Source organism: Mauremys reevesii, linkage group 1 (assembly GCF_016161935.1).
Source record: "Mauremys reevesii isolate NIE-2019 linkage group 1, ASM1616193v1, whole genome shotgun sequence".
Taxonomy (NCBI): Eukaryota; Metazoa; Chordata; order Testudines; family Geoemydidae; genus Mauremys; species Mauremys reevesii.
Genome location: NC_052623.1, coordinates 20,688 through 39,833, shown reverse-complemented (window position 1 = coordinate 39,833; position 19,146 = coordinate 20,688). Strand labels below are relative to the sequence as shown.

The 19,146-nt window shown below is 46.0% G+C and overlaps 1 protein-coding gene across 4 annotated transcripts in view; it reads left to right on the top strand.

The window, feature by feature from the left end:
• LCMT2 (leucine carboxyl methyltransferase 2) overlaps positions 1 to 18,684 on the top strand; it is a 90,758-nt gene extending 72,074 nt beyond the window's left edge. For all 4 annotated transcript variants that reach the window (XM_039520348.1, XM_039520347.1, XM_039520346.1 and 1 more), the window contains 4 exons: positions 3,611 to 3,708; positions 16,621 to 16,808; positions 16,898 to 17,033; positions 17,770 to 18,684. In XM_039520348.1, the coding sequence (XP_039376282.1) occupies positions 3,611 to 3,708; positions 16,621 to 16,808; positions 16,898 to 17,033; positions 17,770 to 17,937 (590 nt within the window). In that variant the 3' untranslated portion in view covers positions 17,938 to 18,684. The remainder of the gene's footprint in view (positions 1 to 3,610; positions 3,709 to 16,620; positions 16,809 to 16,897; positions 17,034 to 17,769) is intronic.
• The last annotated feature ends 462 nt before the right edge of the window (positions 18,685 to 19,146 follow it).

Sequence of the window (19,146 nt, the reverse complement as noted above, 5' to 3'; positions counted from 1 at the left end):
CTTCTCCTATTAGTGCACTCAGCGTGGATTCCTCCCGGGTCATGTTTCTGTCCCCACTATCTTGGACTACTTATGGTCCCTCCAGGAGCAGGACCTGGCTATCTCGTCTATAAGGGTGCATCTTGCAGCCATTTCCGCCTTCCATCCAGGCAAGGCTGGCAGTTCTGTTTTCTCTCACCATATAGTTTCCAGGTTCCTTAGAGGTTTGGAACGACTGTACCCTCAAATCAGATGCCCAACCCCTACCTGGGACCTAAACCTGGTGTTGGCTAAGCTCATGGGTCCCCCTTTGAGCCTTTAGCTACTTGCTTGTTGCTGTACCTCTCCTGGAAGACAGCCTTTCTCGTCGTTATCACATCAGCTAGACGAGTCTCGGAGCTCCACGCTTTGACCGCGGATCCCCCTTATACTGTCTTTCATAAGGACAAGGTACAGCTCCGACCACACCCAGCTTTCCTCCCTAAAGTGGTTTCTGCCTTCCACGTCAATCAAGACGTCTTTCTCCCAGATTTTTTCCCGAAACCGCACTCATCACGTCGGGAACAACAACTGCATACTTTGGATGTCCGTAGGGCTCTCGCCTTTTATATTGAGAGAACCAAACCCTTCCGGCGTTCACCTCAGCTCTTTGTAGCGGTCGCAGACCGAATGAAGGGCATGTCGGTCTCCTCCCAACGAATTTCTTCTTGGGTGACATCCTGTATCCGGGCATGCTATGACTTGGCGCATGTTCCGGCTGGACATCTCACCGCCCATTCTACTCGGGCTCAAGCCTCCTCTGCTGCCTTTCTGGCCCATGTTCCCATCCAGGAAATTTGTTGTGCGGCTACTTGGTCTTCCATCCACACCTTTGCATCACATTACGCATTGGTCCAACAGTCTAGAGATGATGCCGCCTTTGGCTCAGCGGTCTTACATTCCACGACGTCTCACTCCGACCCCACCGCCTAGGTAAGGCTTGGGAATCACCTAATTGGAATTGATATGAGCAAGCACTTGAAGAAGAAAAGACGGTTACTCACCTTTGTAACTGTTGTTCTTCGAGATGTGTTGCTCATATCCATTCCAAACCCGCCCTCCTTCCCCACTGTCGGAGTAGCCGGCAAGAAGGAACTGAGGGGCGGATGGGTCAGCAGGGGTATATATCTTGTGCCATAGCCACTCCAGGGGGCGCCCAGCCAACCCACCGAGTGTTGCTAGGGTAAAAATCTTCCGACGAACGTGCACGCAGCGCGCGCACACCTAATTGGAATGGATATGAGCAACGCATCTCGAAGAACAACAGTTACAAAGGTGAGTAACCGTCTTTTTTCAGAATGGAGAGAGGTAAATAGAGGTGTCCCCCAGGGGTCTGTAGTAGGAGCAGTCATATTCAACATATTCATAAATGATTTGGAAAAAGGGGTAAACAGTGAGGTGGCAAAATTTGCAGATGGTACAAAACTACTCAAGATAGTTAAGTCCCAGGCAGACTGCAAAGAGCTACACAAAACTGGGTGACCGGGCAACAAAATGGCAGATGAAATTTAATGCTGATAAATGCAAAGTAATGCACATTGGAAAACATAATCCCAACTATGCATATAATATGATGGGGGTCTAAATTAGCTGTGACCACTCAAGATCTTGGATTCATTGTGGATAGTTCTCTGAAAACATCCACTCAATGTGCAGCGGCAGTCAAAAAAATAAACAGAATGTTAGGAATCATTGAGAAAGAAAAGATAATATGACAGAAAATATCATATTGCCTCTATATAAATCCATAGTACGCCCACATCTTGAATACTGTGTGCGGATGTGGTCGCCCCATCTCAAAAAAGATATTTTGGAATTGGAAAAAGGTTCAGAAAAAGATAACAAAAATGATTAGGGGTATGAAATGGCTTCCATATGAGGAGAGATTAATAAGATTGGGATTTTTCAGCTTGGAAAAGAGACAACTAAGGGGAGATATGATAGAGTTCTATAAAATGATGACTGGTGTGGTGAGAGTAAATAAGGAATTATTATTTACTCCTTCTCCTAACACAAGAACTAGGGGTCATCAAATAAAATTAATAGGCAGCAGGTCTAAAACAAACAAAAGGAAGTATTTCTTCACACAACGCACAGTCAACCTGTGGAACTCTTTGCCAGAGGATGTTGTGAAGGCCAAATTTATAACAGGGTTAAAAAAAGAACTAGATACATTCATGGAGGATAGGTCCATCAATGTCTGTGAGCCAGGATGGGCTGGGATGAAGGCCCTAGCCTCTGTTTGCGAGAAGCTGGGAATGGGTGACAGGGAATGGATCACTTGATGATTACCTGTTCTGTTCATTCCCATTGGGGCAGCTGGCATTAGCCACTGTCGGAAAACAGGATACTGGGGTAGATGAACCTTTGGTCTGACCTAGTCTGGCTCTTCTTATGTTCTTATGATGTTGATAAATTAGAGAAGGTTCAGTGAAGAGCTACGAATTGTCCTCAGGCCCCTTCCTCCCAGGCTGGAGATTCTGGTTCTATTGTGTGGCGTGAAAACCGCAGGCCAGACATTTTCTTCTGTAGATTCTCATTCTCTGGTAACAGGTTTGAAATCACATCAGTGAGGTAGTTTTTATAAGCTCTCCTTTAGAGTAGGGCTTTTTCGCACGGGTTATGTGTCAGCCCACATAATAGGGGGCTAACATTATAGTCTGTGATCGGTTGGCAAATCTGGTTATCAACTGGGCTTCTACATCTGTTTGTCCTTTCAAAGTTTTCAGTTTTAAAGTGCGGAATTCAGAACCTTGTGGGAATTCTTGATCCATATGTGCATGGCTAGAAGCGAAATGATGCTGCAAGTTTGAAGATTTGAACTGAGAGATATACGTCTGGCAAAGAAGACACATGGCCTTACCATTATGTTCAACAAAAAAGTACTTATTCTCCCATTCCTGTTAGAAGACTCGATTTTTCATCTGTGTATTTTATTTTCTGTTTGCACTTGCTTTCCATTGTTAGATGGTGTAAGAAAAATTTTGATTAAAATTTTCCACACCGGCTAGTCACTGTGTGCTTTATTCAAGGAGACACTGGTGCAAAACAGCTGATTGCAGCAGGTGAGAGGCACAGGGAGGGAGGAGGAGGCGCTGATCGGGTGGGCTGCCAGCAGGTGGGAGGCTCGGGGGTGGGAGGGGCTGATAGGGCTGCTGGTGGGTGCTCAGCACCACCATTCTTTCCCCAGAGTCGGCTCCTAGCAGGAGCCGCATTTTATCTTCTGAAGAGCTGCATTCAGCTCCGGAACCGCAGTTTGGCCACCCCATAAAGAATATATTCTGGTTGACTCAGACAAGAGGCATGGGTTAGGCTGACTATCCTGGAATTGCTGGCATATGCCTAGTCTCTCCCTCCAGCTGTCTGGTTCTACATTAGCTAGCAGGGACAGATTGAACAGACAGTAGTGGAATTGCTAGATAGTTGCAGGCTCTCTTAGAAGTCTGGAGTACAAAGCATCCAGTCTTGTGGATATAATTGAGGTCCCCCATGACAACTGCCTTGCAGTGATCCAGGCAGAAGATGCATCTGTTGCCTACGTGACCTTTCATGATCCAGCTCCTCTGTTCAGCTGACTGTGTCTTCTTTCTAGGTCAGAAGTACCTGTTTATCTATGGGGGCCGTTCTGCTGTGCAGCCTGTCCTGGGGGACTGGTATTTCCTGCATTTGGAAGAGTTCTCCTGCAGAAGGGTAAGTACCCCACAAGACCCTGAGGAATAATGTTTGTCCTAGCTCTGTGACTGGGCGCTCCAGTACTGGGAGCCCATTTAATGTTCCAGTTTTGTGAGTTGAGGCAGCAGAGTAGATTGATTTAAATCACAGATTTTAATTATGATTTTAAATGGCAAGAAAGATACTTTGATTTAAATAATCAATTCTAATCTTGTTTTACATTTGTATTTTTTAGTTATTTTCCTATAGAAAAGTTGATTCTCATTGTTGGTAAGCATTAAACCTTATTTGCAATTAAATGTAGCATTTACATTAAAATTTAGTATTTCTCTCTAACCAGGAGGATACACTACATCTGTACACATTTATTTAAGCAATTATATAACTTTACATGTATTCAGGCTCTTCTTTTTGACATTATTTTATGTTAGAAAATAGTGAATGACACATTTCTTATTTACTGTAAGATTTGTGTCAAGCTGCAATTGGAATTCAATTAAAAATGCACAAAAAGAGATTTTGTATTTTTTTTTTATTAGTTGAATATGCTGGATCCATAAGGGAAAAAAGTGGGTTTATCAAAATATCTTGCATTTAAAACTAAAGATGTATTAAATAAGGGAAATATTATCTGAAGTTGGTGCATTTTGTAGGCCTTGCTGAAGCTCTAGGCATAAATAACAATATGACCTGTGATCCCTTAACTACTAATCTGGGTTTTCTCTCACAATGCCTTACCGGTAGCAAGCAGCAAACCTCTCTAGGTGCTGTTACCATGCAGTACAACCACATGGCAGGGGGGAAAGGGATAGCTCAGTGGTTTGAGCATCGGCCTACTAAACCCAGGGTTGTGAGTTCAATCCTTGAGGGGGCCACTTAGGGATCTGGGGAAAAAATTGGTCCTGCTAGTGAAGGCAGGAGCTGGACTAGATGACCTTTCAAGGTCCCTTCCAGTTCTAGGAGATTGGTATATCTCCTTTTATTACCTATTTTATGTGGAGCCCCACATCCATCCAGATTTCATGAATGCTCCCAGAGCCACTCACGAATCACACAGAGAAAGGCACCAGCCAAATCCCCAAGCTCCCAGCCTTGTACCACTGGAATATACTGTCTTGTACTGCTCAAGACCCTTTCTTGAACAATGCAAGTTTACTAATTTACCAAGCACTTCAGTCAAACTCACTGGTAATGATAAACATTAGAATAAGTGTATTGGTTACAAAAGATGGATTTTAAGTGAGTATAAGTAATAAGCAAAAGTCAGAATAGTTACCAAAAGAAAATAAAAGACAAACATGTGGTCTAAATTCTCAACCTAATTAGACTAGACAATATCTGGACTAAGTAGTTTTTCTCACCCCACTGGATACTGCAGGTTGTGTCAGGGTTCCCTTCCCACTCTGAACTCTGGGGTACAGATCTGGGAACCCACATGAAAGACCCCCTATGCTTATTTCTACCAGCTTAGGTTAAAAACTTCCCCAAGGCACAAATCCTTCCCTTGTCCTTGGATGGTATTGCTGCCAACACCAGGTGATTTAGGCAAAGATTCAGAAAAAGGACCACTTGGAGTTCCTATTTCCCAAAAATATCCCCCCAAACCCCTTCACCCCCTTTCCTGGGGAACAAAGTGAGCACAGACCAGACCCTTGGGGTTTTAGGACACTAAAAACCAACCAGGTTCTTAAAAGTAGAACTTTATCATAAAGAAAAACTTAAAAGAAGCACCTCTGTAAAATCAGGATGGAAAGTAATTTTACAGGGTAATAAAAAGATTTAAAATGCAGAGGATTCCCCTCTAGGCTCAATTTCAAAGTTACAAAAACAGAAATAAACCTCCCTCTTAGAATAGGGAAAATTCACAAGCTAAAACAAAAGATAGTCTAACACATTTTCTTTCTATTACTTACAATTTCTGTAAGTTTAGATGTATCAGTAGGAGCTGTGTTACCTGCTTAGTCACTCTCTTTGTCCCGAGAGTCCTAGGACCAATCCTATTCAATTTATTCATAAATGATCTGGAGAAAGGGGTAAACAGTGAGCAAAGTTTGCAGATGATACTAAACTACTCAAGATAGTTAAGACCAAAGCAGATTGTGAAGAACTTCAAAAAGATCTCACAAAACTAAGTGATTGGGCAACAAAATGGCAAATGAAATTTAATGTGGATAAATGTAAAGTAATGCACATTGGAAAAAATAACCCCAACTATACATACAATATGATGGGGGCTAATTCAGCTACAACGAGTCAGGAAGCAGATCTTGCAGTCTTTCAGAACTCTTGGGTGAATGCCATCTGGTCCCGGTGATCGTCTTTAAGCGCTCCTTTTGTATTTTGGTCATCAAGGGGCCCCACTGGTTGTTTAGCAGGCTTCCTGCTTCTGATGTACTTAAAAAACATTTTGTTATTACCTTTGGAGTTTTTGGCTAGCCGTTCTTCAAACTCCTCTTTGGCTTTTCTTATTACACTCTTGCACTTAAGTTGGCAGTGTTTGTGCTCCTTTCTATTTGCCTCACTAGGATTTGACTTCCACTTTTTAAAGGAAGTCTTTTTATCTCTCACTGCTTCTTTTACATGGTTGTTAAGCCACGGTGGCTCTTTTTTAGTTCTTTTACTGTGTTTCTTAATTTGGGGTATACATTGAAGTTGGGCCTCTATTATGGTGTCTTTAAAAAGGGCCCATGCAACTTGCAGGGATTTCACTTTAGTCACTGTACCTTTTAAATTTTGTTTAACTAACCCCCTCATTTTTGTATAGTTCCCCCTTTTGAAATTAAATGCCACAGTGTTGGGCAGTTGAGGTGTTCTTCCCACCACAGGGATATTGAATGCTATTGTACTATGATCACTATTTGCAAGCGGTCCTGCTATAGTTACCTCTTGGACCAGCTCCTGCGCTCCACTCAGGATTAAATCTAGAGTTGCCTCTCCCCTTGTGGGTTCCCGTACCAGCTGCTCCATGAAGCAGTCATTTAAAGTATCGAGAAATTTTATCTCTGCATTTCGTCCTGAAGTGAAATGTTCCCAGTCAATATGGGGATAATTGAAACCCCCCACTATTATTGGGTTCTTAATTTTGATAGCCTCTCTAATTTCCCTTAGCATTTCATCCTCACTATTACTGTCCTGGTCAGGTGGTCGATAATACATCCCTAATGTTATATTTTTATTAGAGCATGACATTTCTATCCATAGAGATTCTATGGAACATGTGGATTCGCTTAAGATTTTTACTTCATTTGAATCTACATTTTCTTTCACATATAGTGCCACTCCTCCCCCCGCACGACCTGTTCTGTCTTTCCGATATATTTTGTACCCAGGAATGATTGTGTCCCATTGATTGCTCTCAGTCCACCAGGTTTCTGTGATGCCTATTATATCAATATCCTCCTTTATCACAAGGCACTCTAGTTCACCCATCTTATTATTTAGACTTCTAGCATTTGTGTACAAGCACTTTAAAAACTTGTCCCTATTTGTCTGCCCTTTTCTGATGTGCCAGATTCTTTTTTATGTGACTGTTTATCATCTGATCCGGCCCTTACATTATCCTCTTCCGTCCTCTGCTCCTGACTATAACCTGGAGATTCTCTATCATCAGACTCTCCCCTAAGAGAAGTCTGTGTCCGATCCACATGCTCCTCTGCAGCAGTCGGCTTTCCCCCATCTCCTAGTTTAAAAACTATCTACAACCTTTTCAATGTTTAGTGCCAGCAGTCTGAAGTTTCCCCAGTTCCTAATGAACGTTAACCCTTCCTCTCTACACCATCGTCTCATCCACGCATTGAGACTCTGAAGCTCTGCCTGCCTACCTGGCCTTGCGCGTGGAACTGGGAGCATTTCTGAGAATGCCACCATAGAGGTCCTGGATTTCAGTCTCTTCCCTAGCAGCCTAAATTTGGCTTCCAGGACATCTCTCCTACCCTTCCCTATGTCATTGGTACCTACATGTACCACGACCACCGGCTCCTCCCCAGCACTACACATAAGTCTGTCTAGATGCCTCGAGAGATCCGCAACCTTCGCACCAGGCAGGCAAGTCACCATACGGTTCTCCCGGTCATCACAAACCCAGCTATCTACGTTTCTAATAATCGAACCTCCCATTACTAACACCTGCCTTTTCCTAGAAACTGGAGTTCCCTCCCCTGGAGAGGTAACCTCAGTGCGAGAGGCAACCCCAGCACCATCTGGAAGGAGGGTCCCAACTACGGGAAGGTTTCCCTCTGCCCCCATTGACTGCTCTGCTTCCCTGGGCTGTTCTTCCTCCTCAACAACGCAGGGGCTGTCTGAGTGGAGGTGGGACAATTCTACAGTGTCCCGGAAAGCCTCATCAACATACCTCTCTGCCTCTCTTAGCTCCTCCAGTTCCGCCACCCTGGCCTCCAACGTCCGTACATGGTCTCTGAGGGCCAGGAGCTCCTTGCATCGATTGCACACATACGCCACCCGCCCACAGGGCAGGTAATCATACATGCAACACTCAGTGCAATAAACAGTATATTGAAAAAGACCCTCTGGTGTAGAGAATGCAGTCTTTTCCTTTGCATCTTCCGCAAGGGGAATCTGCCAGTACCCCTTTGTCAAGTCTAGAGTAGTCAAGTACAGGGCATTACCCAGATGGTCCAATAGCTCATCTATACAAGGTATGGGCATGGTCGGCGTCCGGAACTGGTACTTGCCGTAAGTCGCAAGAAAGTCGTTGCAAAACCTTGTGGTGCCATCAGGTTTTTGTTGGGCACCACGATGCTGGACCACTGACTACTGATTTCTTACCCGATGATTTTTTTTTTTTTTTTTTTTTTTTTTTTTTTTTTTCCCCTTGCACCTGATAGGGCCTCATTGTTATTCTGGCCCCAGGGTTCGTGATGGTGTGGTGATATGTCTCGGTTGTTCGACCCGGTTTTGTGGAGAACACATCTTGGTTCCGGAGGATCATCTCAGACACCTCATTCTTCTGGTCTGGTGTTAAATCAGGAGACACTCTCACCTGTTTGGAAGGCTTGTTTTCCTGGCTTTAGGTCTTTTTGGACAGTTATGCATGCCTCTTGTGCATGCCAGGGTTTCAGAAGGTTGATGTGATAAATCTGTTCTTGTTTTTGGCATCCTGGCTGCCGCACCTTGTAGGTTACTTTCCCCACGGGTTCAACCACCTCATAGGGCCCCTGCCATTGGGCTAGAATCTTGCTTTTTGCCATGGGTACCAACACCATCACCCGATCCCCTGGTTGGAACTGTTGGACTTTTGCCTGGCAATTGTAATAGGTTCTCTGGGCCTCCTGGGCCTTTTCCAAATGTTCCCGTACAATGGGGGTGACACTGGCTATCCGGTCTCGCATCTGTATTACATGTTCAATTATATTTCTCCCCTCATTGGGTTCCTCTTCCCAGATCTCTTTGGCGATGTCTAGTATGCCACGGGGGTGACGCCCGTATAATAACTCGAAGGGGGAAAACCCAGTTGAGGCCTGAGGTACCTCCCGGATAGCGAACATAAGGTAGGGTAGTAGGGTGTCCCAATCCTTCCCGTCCCGACTTACCACCTTCCTTATCATAGCCTTGAGGGTTTGGTTAAACCTTTCTACCAACCCATCAGTCTGCGGATGGTAGACTGAAGTTCTCAGGGTATGTATATGGAGCAGTGTACAGAGGTCCTTCATTAGCTTTGACATAAATGGGGTTCCTTGGTCCGTTAATATCTCCTTTGGTAGCCCCACTCAAGCAAAGATCCCCACCAGCTCTTTGGCTATCATTTTAGAGGCTGTGTTCCGCAGGGAGATGGCTTCTGGGTAGCGAGTAGCATAGTCCAAAACAACAAGTATATATTGGTGGCCCTGAGCCGTCTTCTCCAGGGGTCCCACTAGGTCCATGGCTATTCGTTCAAAGGGGACCTCTGTGATGGGAAGGGGTACTAAAGGTGCCCTCAGGTGGGGACCGGGACTGTGCAGCTGACACTCCGGGCAGGACGCACAGTACCTCCGCACTTCTTCATGTACTCCGGGCCAGAAGAACCGTCGTAGGACTCATGCCAGGGTCTTCACTACCCCCAAATGCCCCCCAAAAGATGACTATGAGAACATAAGAACATAAGAATGGCCGTACCAGGTCAGACCAAAGGTCCATCTAGCCCAGTATCTGTCTACCGACAGTGGCCAATGCCAGGTGCCCCAGAGGGAGTGAACCTAACAGGCAATGATCAAGTGATCTCTCTCCTGCCATCCATCTCCATCCTCTGACGAACAGAGGCTAGGGACACCATTCTTACCCATCCTAGCTAATAGCCATTTATAGATTTAGCCACTATGAATTTATCCAGTCCCCTTTTAAACATTGTTATAGTCCTAGCCTTCACAACCTCCTCAGGTAAGGAGTTCCACAAGTTGACTGTGCGCTGCGTGAAGAAGAACTTCCTTTTATTTGTTTTAAACCTGCTGCCTATTAATTTCATTTGGTGACCCCTAGTTCTTGTATTATGGGAATAAGTAAAAAACTTTTCCTTATCCACTTTCTCAACATCACTCATGATTTTATATACCTCTATCATGTCCCCCCTTAGTCTCCTCTTTTCCAAACTGAAGAGTCCTAGCCTCTTTAATCTTTCCTCATATGGGACCCTCTCTAAACCCCTAATCATTTTAGTTTCTCTTTTCTGAACCTTTTCTAGTGCTAGAATATCTTTTTTGAGGTGAGGAGACCACATCTGTACACAGTATTCGAGATGTGGGCGTACCATGGATTTATATAAGGGCAATAATATATTCTCAGTCTTATTTTCTATCCCCTTTTTAATTATTCCTAACATCCTGTTTGCTTTTTTGACCGCCTCTGCACACTGCGTGGACATCTTCAGAGAACTATCCACGATGACTCCAAGATCTTTTTCCTGACTTGCTGTAGCTAAATTAGCCCCCATCATGTTGTATGTATAGTTGGGGTTATTTTTTCCAACGTGCATTACTTTACATTTATCCACATTAAATTTCATTTGCCATTTTGTTGCCCAATCACTTAGTTTTGTGAGATCTTTTTGAAGTTCTTCACAATCTGCTTTGGTCTTAACTATCTTGAGCAGTTTAGTATCATCTGCAAACTTTGCCACCTCACTGTTTACCCCTTTCTCCAGATCATTTATGAATAGATTGAATAGGATTGGTCCTAGGACTGACCACTAGTTACCCCCTCTCCATTCTGAGAATTTACCATTAATTCCTACCCTTTGTTCCCTGTCCTTTAAGCAAGACTTAATACAGCGTTCTGGTGTTTTTGAGGTACTAGGATCTGCTGTACCTTCTGCCCCTGTACTGGTGCAACCCGGTATAAGAGATTCTTCTTCATTATGAAGTAGGGTCCTGGTCCCTGGGTTTTCCCTTCCACGGGGACCCTATCTATTTCAGTCACCTCCTTCCTAATGTTGTCGTACCTTGGGTCTTCGGCCTGGTCCCGTCCAAAATTTCCTCTCCTGGGGCTAATCTGCCCAAGATCTAGGGGCCCAGTCTCTGTTGCCTCTACTGGTTCAGAAGCATTAGGGTGGGGATCAGACTTGGGTGCCTCTCCCTCCTGGGTGGCCTCCTTTTCAGCTGCTCGGGTTCGCCTACCTACGAGAGCGACCCGCTATCTTTGAGTCAGTATTTGGGTTCCCAAGGCTTTGGCTGCCCTTCTTTCCCTTTTCGACTTTCTACCATGTCTGGGAATGGAAAATAAATCTGGGGATATTTCAGAGAAGACAGGGGGTTGACAGTCTACTGTGGAGGCCTCACTAACTTCAGGGTTCCCCTTTTCCTCCAATCCTCCTACTGGGAGTAAGTTTCCAAACCCTGGGAAGTCTCTCCCTATGAGCACCGGGTATGGGAGTTTAGGGACTACACCTGCTGCTACCTCAGTAGTGTTCCCCTGAATCTCGAGTTTTACTGGGATGGTGGGGTAATAACCAAGTGTCCCATGGACGCATGTTATCCCCGTATGCTTAGCCCGCAGCAACTGACTACACTTGACGAGCTTCCCCGAGACAAGCGTGATAGCACTCCCTGAATCAACCAGTGCCGTGGTCTCTACCCCATTTAGCTTTACTGGTCTGGTGTACATATGTGGGGTTAGTGAGACCCCCACAAGGTGGATTAGGGAGCATGTGTCTGCCCAGTTCCCCAGGTTACACTGCATCGGCTCCTCAGCATTGGGACACTCCCCGCAGGCATAACATCTGTATGGAGCCCTAGGCATTCCCCGTCTCTTGGTTTGGGCAATCTAACGTCCCAATCCTCTTCTTCCTCCATGCTCCGACTCTTTGTGGCTTCTGGTGGGCCTTCAGCCCCTCTCTTTTTCCACCTGTGATCTCCTGGTTGCCCAGTCACCCGAGCTCTAGGGCTTGGTGCTGCTAGTTTAACCCGGGATGCCTCTTCCTTAACTGGTCGGGTCAGCTCCCTTGCCGTCCTTTGCTTCTCTACCAGTGCAACCACCTCATCATAGGTGGAGGGTTCGTTCTGGCTTACCCAGGCACGAAGGTCTGGCGGTAGTCCCCTCATGTATCGGTCGATGACCAGAACCTCTAGAATCTCTTCCGGACTCCGGGACTCCGTTCACAACCACTTTCGTGCGAGATGGATGAGGTCATACAATTGGGACCGCGGGGTTTTGTATTCCTGGTACCTCCACTTGTGATACCGCTGGGCCCGCACTGCAGTCGTTACCCCAGATCTGGCCAGGATCTCTGCTTTCAGCTGGGGGTAGTCTGCTGCAGCCTCTTAAGGCAGATCATAGTAAGCCTTCTGGGCCTCCCCACACAGGAATGGGGCAAGGATGCCAGACCACTGATCTCGAGGCCAGGCCTCCCGTAGGGCTGTCCTCTCAAAGGCCAGAAGGTATGCCTCTACATCATCCTCCTGCGTCATTTTCTGCAGCCAATGGCTGGCCCGTATGATCTGTGTCCAATCATGGCCGTGGTTCAGCTCTGTAAGGGTCTTTACCTGGTTTACCAGTTCCCGCAACATAGCTCGTTCTTGAGAAGCCTGGTCCATCAGCAGGCAATTAGTCTCTTGCTGCAGCCGCACTGCCTCCTGTTGGGCAGCTGCCTGGACACGGGTAGCCTCCTGCTGGGCCGCCGTAGCTTGTATCAATGCCCGTACTAAGTCATCCATTGTGGTGGTGGGGGGGAACCCTCTACTTTTTTTCTTTTTTTTTAAATCACCCTCCTTCTGCCGCGCTGTGCACACCAAATCCCACTCCTGACACCAGTTATGACAAAGTTCCTCCTCTACCCTGGTGGGTCCTGCGCTTATTGTCAGATTTGCTCACCTCAGTGATTTTCCCCACAGTCTGGGTCAACTCCTCCTGTGTCTGATCAGGAGTTGGGAGGTTTGGGGGGAACCCGGGCCTGCCCTCTACTCTGGGTTCCAGCCCAGGGCCCTGTGGATTGAAATGGCTGCAATCCACAGGGCCCAAATGAACTCAAATATGAAGTGGCGGAACTATTAACTAAGGTTTGTAACCAATCCTTTAAATCGGCTTTGGTACCCAATGACTGGAAGTTAGCTAATGTAACACCAATATTTAAAAAGGGCTCTAGAAGTGATCCCGGCAATTACAGATGGGTAAGTCCAACGTCGGTACCGGGCAAATTAGTTAAAACAATAGTTAAGAATAAAATTGTCAGACACATAGAAAAACATAAACTGTTGAGCAATAGTCAACATGGTTTCTGTAAAGGGAAATTGTGTCTTACTAATCTATTAGAGTTCTTTGAAGGGGACAACAAACATTTGGACAAGGGGGATCCAGTGGACATAGTGTACTTAGATATCCAGAAAGCCTTTGACAAGGTCCCTCACTAAAGGCTCTTACGTAAATTAAGCTGTCATGGGATAAAAGGGAAGGTCCTTTCATGGATTGAGAACTGGTTAAAAGACAGGGAACAAAGGGTAGGAATTAATGGTAAATTCTCAGAATGGAGAGGGGTAACTAGTGGTGTTCCCCAAGGGTCAGTCCTAGGACCAATCCTATTCAATTTATTCATAAATGATCTGGAGAAAGGGGTAAACAGTGAGGTGGCAAAGTTTGCAGATGATACTAAACTGCTCAAGATAGTTAAGACCAAAGCAGATTGTGAAGAACTTCAAAAAGATCTCACAAAACTAAGTGATTGGGCAACAAAATGGCAAATGAAATTTAATGTGGATAAATGTAAAGTAATGCACATTGGAAAAAATAACCCCAACTGTACATACAATATGATGGGGGCTAATTTAGCTGCAACGAGTCAGGAAGCAGATCTTGCAGTCATCATGGATAGTTCTCTGAAGATGTCCACGCAGTGTGCAGAGGCGGTCAAAAAAGCAAACAGGATGTTAGGCATAATTAAAAAGGGAATAGAGAATAAGACTGAGAATATATTATTGCCCTTATATAAATCCATGGTACGCCCACATCTCGAATACTGTGTATTCTGTAAACACCTTCTTTCTCCTCACCACAGGACCTTCCTCCTGGTGTCTGATAACGCTTGTACTCCTTAGTCCTCCAGCAGCACACCCTCTCACTCTCAGCTCCTTGTGACTCTTGCTCCAGCTCCTCACAGGCACTTCCTCTCCTCTGGCTCCCCCCTGCTTGACTAGAATGAGCTCCTTTTTAAACCCAGGTGCCCTGATTAGCCAGCCTTGATTGGCTGCAGGTGTTCTAATTAGCCTGTCTGCCTTAATTGGTTCTAGCAGGTTCCTGATTACTGTAGTGCAGCCCCTGCTCTGGTCACTCAGGGAACAGAAAACTACTCATCCAGTGACCAGTATATTTGCCCTCTACCAGACTCCTGTACCCCACTGGTTTGGGTCTGTCACACTACAAAGATAGATTTTAAGTGATTATAAGTCAAAGCATAACAAGTCGGTTTTGGTCAAATGAAATAAAAACAAAACACATTCTAAACTGATCTTAACACTTTCAGTGCCCTTACAAATGTAGATGCTTCTCACCACAAGCTGGCTGGTTGCTCTTCAGACAGCTTCTCCCCTTTGATCAGTGCATCAGTCACTTGGTGGAGATGGAAGAGAGAGGAAAAGCATGGCAAACGTTACTCTGTTTTATCATGTTCTTTCTTCCCTCTTGGCTTTGGCCCCCTCCCACTTTTGGGTCAGGTAAGCATTACCTCATCATAGTCCCACACTGACTAAGGAAAAGGGGGGTGACTCACTCGGGAGTCCAACAGATCCTTTGTTGCTGCCTAGGCCAGTGTCCTTTGTTCCTGTGAGGCTGGGCTGGGTTTGTCCCATACATGCCCTGATGAGGTGTGAACTGCCCCTCTGCTCTTGGAGAGTTTTGCCTGGGCTTGTTTTAAGTGATGAGGACACATTTTCAGCCTCATAACTATATACATGAAATTACAACCTATAACATTACTATAACAACAATGCTCAGTGCATCATGAGCCTTCCGAAGACACCCAACATGACAAATTTGGCATTGGATACCACACAATCATGTTATAAGGATGAACATGGGGGTGTAGGGTGTTCCCCTGAGGTATAGAGCGTCACATAGGTGTTTGTCTAACCTGCTCTTAAAAACCCCCAATGACGGAGATTTCACAACCTCCCTAGACAATTTATTCCAGTGCTTAACCACCCTGATGGTTAGGAAGTTTTTCCTACTGTCTAACCTAAACTGCCATTGCTGCAATTTAAGCCCACTGCTTCTTGTCCTATCCTCAGAGGTTAACAAGAACAATTTTTCTTTCTACTCCATGTAACAACCTTTTACATACTTGAAAACTGTTATTTCCCCTCTCAGTCTTCTCTTTCCCAGACTAAACAAACCCAGTGTTTTCAATCTTCCCTCATAGGTCATGCTTTCTAGACCTTTCATCATTTTTGTTGCTCTTCTCTGGACTCTCTCCAATTTGTCCACATCCTTCCTGAAACGTGGTGCCCAGAACTGGACACAATACTCCAGTTGAAGCCTAATCAGAGTGGAGTAGAGCGGAAGAATTACTTCTTGTGTCTTGCTTACAACACTCCTGCTAATACATCCCAGAATGATGTTCGCTTTTTTTGCAACAGCGTTGTGCTGTTGACTCATATTTAGCTTGTTATCCACTATGACCCCCAGATCCCTTTCCGCAGTACTCCTTCCTTGGCAGTCATTTCCCATTTTGTAAGTGTGCAACTGATTGTTCCTTCCTAAGTGGAGTACTTTGCATTTGTCCCTATTGAATTTCATCGTATTTACTTCAGACCATTTCTCCAGTTTGTCCAGATCATTTTGAATTTTAATCCTGTCCTCCAGAGCACTTGCAACCCCTCCCAGCTTGATATCGTTTGCAGACTTTATAAGTGTACTCTCTATGCCATGATCTAAATCATTGATGAAGCTATTGAACAGAACTGGACCCAGAATTGATCTGTGCAGGACCCCACTCGTTAGCTCTTCCAGCAGGACTGTGAACCATTGATAACTATTCTCGGAATGGTTTTCCAACCAGTTATGCACCTACCTTATAGTAGCTCCCTCTAGGTTGTATTTCCCTAGTTTGTTTATGAGACGGTCATGCGAGACAGTATCAAAAGCCTTAGGTGAGAGGCTGATGAAGAGGTGTTACAAAGAGCTACGTTACCTCTTAGGGGTATGAGACCAGATATGCTAAAAATTGTGAGGTGCTCAGATACTCTGGTAATGGAGGCCTTATAAATGCTGGAGATAGATTAGACAGAATCTTCCCTCCAGTGGGGAGCTGGGCATGTCCTCCCCGAGGTTCACTTCACCTTCAGCCATACCCAATCTACCTCCAGTTCTCTCCTTGAGGAGAGAATGCCAGATCCTGGGGGGTGAGAAAAGGAAAGATTAATCCTGTGGGGATGGCTGGGGGTGAATGGGGAGGACAAACATTCTCCTTGCTCCTGATCCCCTGAACCTACAGCTCATTGTGTTCTGCTTGTCTAGATTCCTGTTGGGGGCCCAGTCCCTGAGGGCCGTCACTCTCACAGCGCCTGCAGCTGGGACGGGGGAGCGCTCATTGCAGGGGGCCTGGGAGCAGCTGGGCAACCGTTGAACTCAGTGCTCTTTCTGAGACCGACTGGGAGTGGCTTTCAGTGGCAGGGTGTAGAGACTCACCCTCCTTTCATCCCCAGGTCAGTGACGATCCCATGGGACAATAAGTACATGCCCTATATCTCACTCTCCTCATCATTGGAGTTGTCTCTCTGAACTCTCTCCACAGGTATTCACACACTGCCCATGTACATGATGGGAAACTCCTGCTTGTGGGGGGAGTATGGCTTCACTCTGAATCAGTACCCGGTGTGACTGTGATTGACCTGATGACAGGTTTCAGCTTGGATTATCAGATTGACACAGTAAGTGCTGAAACAACCCCCTTTCCAGGAGGAATCTGTGCTCCATGAAGGGAGGAGCAGTCTCTTGGGCTCTGTTGATAGTCACTGACTAGGCCCCTGGAATAGAGACTACAGAAAGGGATAAATTGGGAACAGAATAGGATGCCGCTGCATCTGCCAGCTAGACTCAGCCTGGACAGAGTGGATGGGGATCTCAGCAGAGATGGGATTCTGGGGCTTAGTGAGGCCAAACGGTGGGGAGCTGCTGTAGCCAAGACTAGAGGAGGGAGAGGCCAAGATGGGCCAGGCCATAGGAGTCACAGAGTCTGTGGGAAGAGGAGAGATCAGGATCAAGGATGCTGCCTTTGGGAAGCTGAATGAATGGAGGAGACAGAGGGCTACGGCTGGGGTGGGCTAGAGGAGGCTCCTCTTTCCTCAGAACTTTTTTTGTAATTTGTGAAAGGTCACTGGCTTCCATAAATAAACTTTCAGCAGCCTGGCCCCTGCCCCTGCTCTGCCCCCTGCTCTTTGTTCTAGAAAAGAATTCTGAATTGTTGGGCTGATCCACACACTCTGGGTCTCTGAGCACCCAGACTCCCTCCACCTCCCAGGCTTTGAGCACTTTGTCCATGCACCCTACCACCACCACTTTCCGTGCTCCCTGTTGGCCTCCATGCACCTCTCCAGTGCCTGTCTGGCCAGCTCGCCTGGAACAGACAGTGTACGTTTCCCTAACAGGACTCTCGTTCTTTTCCAGGTGTCCCTGAAGTGGCCATTAATGCTGCACAATCACAGCAGCATCTTCCTGCCGGACAAAAGCGAGCTGCTGCTTATTGGTGGTGGTGGGAACTGCTTCTCCTTCGGGACCCATCTCAACCTGCACCCCGTCTGCTTAGGCCTCAGCAACATCCTGACCAGTCAGTGATGGGAGATAAACCAGGATAGAACCACAGAGCTGCAGCATGGGAAGATGGTGCAATTGCATACCGCAGAGGCCAGGTGGCCCTATGGCAGAAGTGGGTGTACTGCGGCACAAGCCGGTGATGTGGTCCCACAAGGGATTGCCACCCAGAGCAGTAATCTGGCCTGATGGCAGTGGGGAGGTCCAAGAACATAGAACAGCAACAATACCCTGGGCAGTGGGGGAGTTGAAAAGTGGCTGAAGACCTAGAGAGGTGATGTGACAGCATGGTGGTCTGAGCAGTGACTCTGGGAAGAGTGGCTGGCATTGCCTACATGAATGTATCCTACTTTTTTCTATTGTTCTCTCTCATTATTTTACATAGTAAAATCATCCCAATGCTGCTTTTTCTGCTGATGCCACAGCCCCTCTGGATGAAATGAGGGAGCCGGCCTAATTCCTAGGGTATGCAGTAGAACCACAATTAGCCAAAGATTGTGGGTGGTTTTCAGGGGTGCTGGGGGCAAAACATTTGTCTAGTGTAGGGAAGACACTAAGCAGACTCAGCCCTGCAGCTCATGCCTCACGTATCCTGATGTACTCCCATCCCATTATAGGAAGTTTCCCTGTTCCATCAAAGCAATCAGTCACCTCCACAGCTGTTGGGTAGGGTGATGCCAGAATCCCTGGAGATGTAGAAGAGAACATAAAAATGGCCACACTGGGTCAGACTAGCCCAGTATCCTGTCTTCTGACAGTGGCCAATTCCAGGTGCCCCAGAGGGATTGAACAGAACAGGTAATAATCAAGTGATCCATTCCCTGTCACCCATTCCCAGCCTCTGGAAAACAGAGGCTAGGGACACCATCCCTGCCTATCCTGGTAGATAGCCATGAGCTTAACTAGTTCTTTTTTGAACCTTGTTATAGCCTTCACAACATGGCCTTCACAACATCTTCTAGCAAAGAGTTCCACAGGTTGACAGTGCGTTGTGTGAAGAAATACTTCCTTTTGTTTGTTTTAAACCTGCTGCCCATTAATTTCATTTGGTGATTCCTAGTTCTTCAGTTATGAGAATGACTAAATAACAATTCCTTATTTACTTACTCCACTCCAGTCATGATTTTATAGACCTCTATTATACCCCCTCTTAGTTGTGTCTTTTCCAAGTTGAAAAGTCCAAATCTTATTAATCTCTCCTCATACAGAAGCAGTTTCATGCACCTTATCATT